The sequence below is a fragment of the Triticum dicoccoides genome, chromosome 7A (genome assembly GCF_002162155.2).
Source record: "Triticum dicoccoides isolate Atlit2015 ecotype Zavitan chromosome 7A, WEW_v2.0, whole genome shotgun sequence".
Lineage (NCBI taxonomy): Eukaryota > Viridiplantae > Streptophyta > Magnoliopsida > Poales > Poaceae > Triticum > Triticum dicoccoides.
Genome location: NC_041392.1, coordinates 37,296,662 through 37,301,935, shown reverse-complemented (window position 1 = coordinate 37,301,935; position 5,274 = coordinate 37,296,662). Strand labels below are relative to the sequence as shown.

The 5,274-nt window shown below is 50.0% G+C and overlaps 2 protein-coding genes across 2 annotated transcripts; both read left to right on the top strand.

The window, feature by feature from the left end:
• The first annotated feature begins 571 nt into the window (after positions 1-571).
• LOC119329853 (pentatricopeptide repeat-containing protein At5g16420, mitochondrial-like) lies at positions 572-3,031 on the top strand. Its single transcript, XM_037602951.1, has 2 exons — positions 572-2,241; positions 2,777-3,031. The coding sequence occupies exon 1, from the start codon at positions 573-575 to the stop codon at positions 2,232-2,234; it is 1,662 nt and encodes a 553-aa protein (XP_037458848.1). The 5' UTR covers position 572; the 3' UTR covers positions 2,235-2,241; positions 2,777-3,031.
• Positions 3,031-5,004, top strand: LOC119332987. Its single transcript, XM_037606044.1, has 3 exons — positions 3,031-3,146; positions 3,465-4,333; positions 4,864-5,004. Exons 2-3 carry the CDS (start codon positions 3,848-3,850, stop codon positions 5,002-5,004), a joined length of 627 nt encoding a protein of 208 aa, XP_037461941.1. The 5' UTR covers positions 3,031-3,146; positions 3,465-3,847.
• The last annotated feature ends 270 nt before the right edge of the window (positions 5,005-5,274 follow it).

Sequence of the window (5,274 nt, the reverse complement as noted above, 5' to 3'; positions counted from 1 at the left end):
GTCCAAGCGAGCCCTTAGAGCCACAACTCCTACGGTCCGAGCAGCCTGGGCCAAGCTATTGACCGGATTGACGGTCAGTGTTCATTGTTTCTGTTGTAGCAAGGGATGCGAAGAAAAGTACTCCCTCCACCCCATAGTCATTGTGGTTGAAATGGATATATCTAGATACACATTGTTTTAGTGAGAATTAATATGAAATGGAGGGAATAGCCATGTTAACCTACTTTTAATGAGTCAAATTTATTTAGGACCTTGATTACGCCCGAAGGTTTGTTTATTGACATGTTTTCGATGACATTTTTAGTGACACGAGGATTTCAAATTTAGTTGACACGCATGATAAATCCGTGCTCAGTGTATCTTTTGCCTGCCGAACTAAATTTGCAATCCTCGTGTCACTAAAATTGCCTAAAAAGACTTTTCATTTGCCATGATCAAATAATGAATGTTTGGGATTTATCTTTTCTGTTTATTTAAGATGGGTTTGTATTTTTTTAAGCCAGAAGGCAGTTCTTATTCGCACGTCCTTTTGATTTCCCGTTTGTAATTCCTCTCTCTATCCCCCAAATACCATGCCGATGCGGCGCCATCTCGACCTCACCCGCGCCGCCATGCCGCCGCGGCGCTGGCCGGCGGCGCCGCCTCCCGCCTGCGCCTTCTCCGCCGCGGTGCCGTCCGCCAAAACCACCGTGCAGCTCGCCCACCTCGCGCACCTCCCGTCCTCCCTCCCGCCGCCGTCCCACTGCACCGTCACCCCGCCCGTGCAGCCCTGGCCGCGCCGCCTCACTCCCCGGAGCTTCTCCCGCCTCCTCCTCCGCCTCCCGACCCCTCAGCTCGCCGTGCTCGCCTTCCGCCACGCGCTCTTCCGCGCCACGCCGCCCCTGCCCCCATCCATCCCCGTCTTCGCCGCGGTGCTCTCTCGCCTCGCCGGCGCCCCCCCGGACCTGCTGCCACCGGTCCTCTCCGCCCTCCGCGCCGCCCGCCTCCCGGCCTTCTCCGACCGCGCCTTCCTGCCCCTCCTCCGCGCGCTCCCGCCGCTCCCCTCCCTCCGCCTCTTCCTCTCCCTCCCGTCCTTCAACTCCCACCCCTCCGTGCGCTCCTTCAACGCGCTCCTCCACTCCCTCGTCGCCGCGCGCCGCCTCCGCCTCGCCGCCGCCCTCTTCCGCGCCGCGCCCACCAAGCTCTACATCACGCCCGACCTCGTCTCCTGCAACATTCTGCTCAAGGGGCTCGTTGGCGTCCGCGACCTCGATGCCGCCCTCAAGGTTCTCGATGAAATGCCCGGGTGGGGGATCGTCCCTGATGTCGTCACCTACACGACGGTTCTCTCCGCATACTGTGCCAAGGAGGATCTCAAGGGCGCACAGAAGCTATTCGATGATATTATTGCCGGTGGGCGTGTGCCAGATGTTACGATGTACACGGTGCTCATCGATGGGTACTGCCGGACCGGGAAGATACAGGATGCAGCTAGGATTATGGACGAGATGGAGGCAGCTGGGGTGCAGCCGAATGAGGTTACGTATTCAGTCGTGATTGAGGCATGCTGTAAGGAGGGGAAATCTGCCGAGGCGTGCAATCTAATGGGCGAGATGCTTGGGGCAGGTTACACACCAGACACACCACTGGCTGCTAAGGTGGTCGATGTGCTGTGCCAGGACGGAAAGGCAGACGAAGCACACGGAATGTGGAGATGGATGGTGAAGAAGAACGTCCCACCAGGTAACACAATCACGAACACACTGATCTATTGGTTATGCAAGAGCGGAATGGTTCGGGAGGCAAGGAAGCTGTTTGATGAGCTCGAGAAGGGGTACAAGCCAAGCTTACTGACTTATAACTCGCTTATTTCCGGATTATGTGAAAATGGGAAGTTACAAGAGGCTGGGCAGGTGTGCGATGACATGGTTGAACGGAGATATGAGCCAAATTCCATGACTTACGAGGCCTTCATCAAGGGATTTTGCAAAATTGGGAAGCCAGATGAAGGGGCCGCAGTATTTACTGAGATGATGACCAAAGGGTGCACCCCAAGCAAGGTTCTTTACCAAGTTTTGGTTGATAGCCTTTCTGAGCCAATACACGATGATATTATTGGCAAAATTGTTCAAACTGCTGCCTTAAGTGGTGGGGATTTCTTGGATGGGGATTCTTGGGAGCTCTTTATCAGGAGAGTGTTAGATACTAAGAGTGATGCTTGGAACAAGCATCTCAACTCAGTGCTAGATACATAACCATAAGGTGTGGTGTGCAGACTATGGCTGAAAGCCCCAAACTGATCATTGTATTCTGAATAAATTTCTCAAGGAAGTTGATGCCTTGATGCCACTAGTCTTCCACTGTAACAACTAACAACTTCTCTGGAAACGTCTTCCACTATAACTAACATGGTCAGTAGCACACTGATCTATTGATTGTGCAAGAATAGAATGTTTGTGAAGGTGAGGAGGCTGTTTGATGGGCTCATGGAGGGGTCCATATCAAGCTTTTTGATTTGTAGCTCACTTAGTATCAAATTGTGTGAAAATAGGGAGTTACAGGAGGCTTGGGTCATGTGAAAACTGTTCAGATTACCGTCGCAAGAATAAGATTGGAGAATATTTGAGGCACTGGAGCTGCTAATTGTTAGCAACAAAACTTTCTGGATGAATAGTGTAGAGTTAAATGGTGTTCTTGGTTGCTCAGCTAAAACCCCATTATTACTCTGTATTCAGTTCTCATTTCCTTGTCATTGCCTCTGCAACTCAGATCTTCCTGGCACATTGTATTTCTGCAGTGTAGAAGAGGATGTGGTCCATGGCTTGCCCTATATTGAAGTACTTTGTGAGAGACCTTCAATCCTCATGGTCACTGGTGGAAACTGCTGGGCTGTGGTGAGGGAAGGGAAAGGCAACAGAGAGGAAGATGGCGGTGATTCTGACGACCATTTAGAGTTATCTCTGGCGGTATTGTTGTTGATGATGATAGTGTATTCCTCTTAGTTTTGTGAAACATATGTTATAAAAAGGTCCCTAGTGATCAGAAGCACGTATATGATTCTGCTCCCTGTCAGCAGCTCAGCTCTTGCTTCAACCTGATGAATTGCTCTTGTAAGCTCAATGTCGTAGAAGCTTCCCACGGATTTATCTCAACTACAGGAGGAACTGGTAAAATATCTTTGTTCCCTATTTGTACCTTGATCAACATAATCTACAGTTTTTCAGACTGAAACTGTCAACAGCTAGAGTTCTGCTTACCAAGCTACCTGCATTTGCAGCAGTAGGACAATTTAATTTCTGTTATCCAAAGGGATGCCCTTAACTTGGAGCCAGACCACATCCAAATCCCTAGTAGAATAATAAGAAGTAAACCATATGTTGTGGGACTAAAAAGTAGGACGTTTCATTCAAGTTAAGTCAATTTTTGATATGTTGTTTATTCATTTATCAAGCTTCCTGAGAACTAGTGTAATTGTTTGTTTGTAGGTAAGTACAGATGTGATTCTGCTTCACATCCTGGGTACAAGTCGGTCAGGACTGTCCCAACTGAATTATTTTTAACTGAACTTTATCAGCAGAGCGAGTAATGTCCATCATCTCTGGCTCCGATAGTCTGATGCCTGCTCAAGTGCGCATGGACTGTCCAGCGGCAGTTCATGTCCGACAGGAACCGCTTGAAAGCCGACCGTGACGAGCCACCATCGCTCCAGGCCACGGCGGTGCCTTTCTGGTGACCGGACACTCGCTCCTGGAGTTCCCTTCCTGTCTAGGACTCCATCACAAGCCTAACCTTAGCCTCCACCTTGTCGGCCCGGACCAGCCCCTGCTGCCACCCAACCATCTCCACCGCGATCCTCAGATCCTCCACCATGAACACCTTGTTCATCCTGTGGTCCGCGTACAGCGGCCAGCCCAACATTGACACACCAGCCATGATCCCCTCCAGCACCGAGTTCCACCCGCATGGCCCTGTGGTGGAGCACGTCCACCTGCGGTGCCCACCGCTTGCTGACGAGCCCGCAGCCGTCGGTTCACTCCACGAACCCCTCCGGCAGGAGCGCATGGAGGTCCGGGTCGTCGTTGTTGACACTCTTGGGGTCTCGTACCACCGACCTCTCCAGCCCAATGGCGATCTCCCTGATCTGCTCCTCCGAGTGGCTCACCTCAGCTATGCACCCGAAGCAGAGGAACATGACACTGCGGTCCGATTGCCCGTCATGCCACGCGAGGCAGCCGTGCCCCGATGCCTCTGCTCGCTCGCCGGTCTTCTGGACCAGAGACCTGACATAGTACAACGGAGCCAGCACCACGCCGGGCGGAAGATGTCGTGGATGCCTGATGTATCTTTTGGCCAGGTATGAGGTGTCCTAGCTAGTAGCTAGCTCTTCCTTCTTACATTCGTATATTTATTTTTCTTTCTCATGTTTGGAGAGCGTAACCTGCTGCTTTATTGGTAATGCCCTTGTTAATCTACTCATTTGGTACGAAATTGCAATCATAAAGTTATTTGTTGTGCTGCATAGCATGGAAGAAATCTCTGTTATGAAGTTGCGACTTGCTTTTACTAGATTCCAAATAATCATGGAATGACTTGTTTACAAGCTGGAATAGTACTTGGTTTGACAAAAAAAAATCCGTTGCCAATACAATTCTTTTTTATGCAATTACTAGAACTTTTGTCATGAATCTTTCTGAAACTTTGAACAGTAAATATAAAAATAAAAATCCATCTTAACGAATAGGCAGTGCTCCTGACATGTTTTCTGGAAAATATATATGAAATAACACCAATTTCTCATCTCTGAATGAATGGTTTGAAAATAAGCATTTATTATTTACATTGATCCCTGCATGCTCGTTGGCACTTTCCAATTTCCGCAAACAGGGACTACCAGACATGAGGAAATGGTCACGTATACACTGGGCACCCCTCAACAAATATACCCTTAGCAGTGGGGCAAGAAGCCAGGGGGCATCCATCCAAGTCATTGCCCCACCAGTTCAAACTGATGTTCTCCAAGCCTAGGCACATGTAAATTAACACGGCCATGAATGCCAAACCAGCATCTAGTGCACCTGAAAGCAGATAATTGTGTCGCTCCCACCAGTCACGCCGGTATCTATAGACCACATAGCCTGACAAAAACCCAACAAATATCCATGTGATGTAGTTGACTGCAGTGGCGGGTGGCACCTGGCCGGTGGAACCAATCAACAAGGGCATGTTGATAAGCAAGATCCAGTTCTGGCCTGGGAATGCCTTGTGTGCAAACCAGACAAGGAGTGGGGCAATGCC

Bases quoted from the DNA above. Each gene is read 5' to 3' on its own strand.
- LOC119329853 (XM_037602951.1), top strand. From the start codon at position 573: ATGCCGATGCGGCGCCATCTCGACCTCACCCGCGCCGCCATGCCGCCG.
- LOC119332987 (XM_037606044.1), top strand. From the start codon at position 3,848: ATGAACACCTTGTTCATCCTGTGGTCCGCGTACAGCGGCCAGCCCAAC. The intron at 4,334-4,863 runs GTATGAGGTGTC...TTCCGCAAACAG, and splicing joins CTGATGTATCTTTTGGCCAG to GGACTACCAGACATGAGGAA.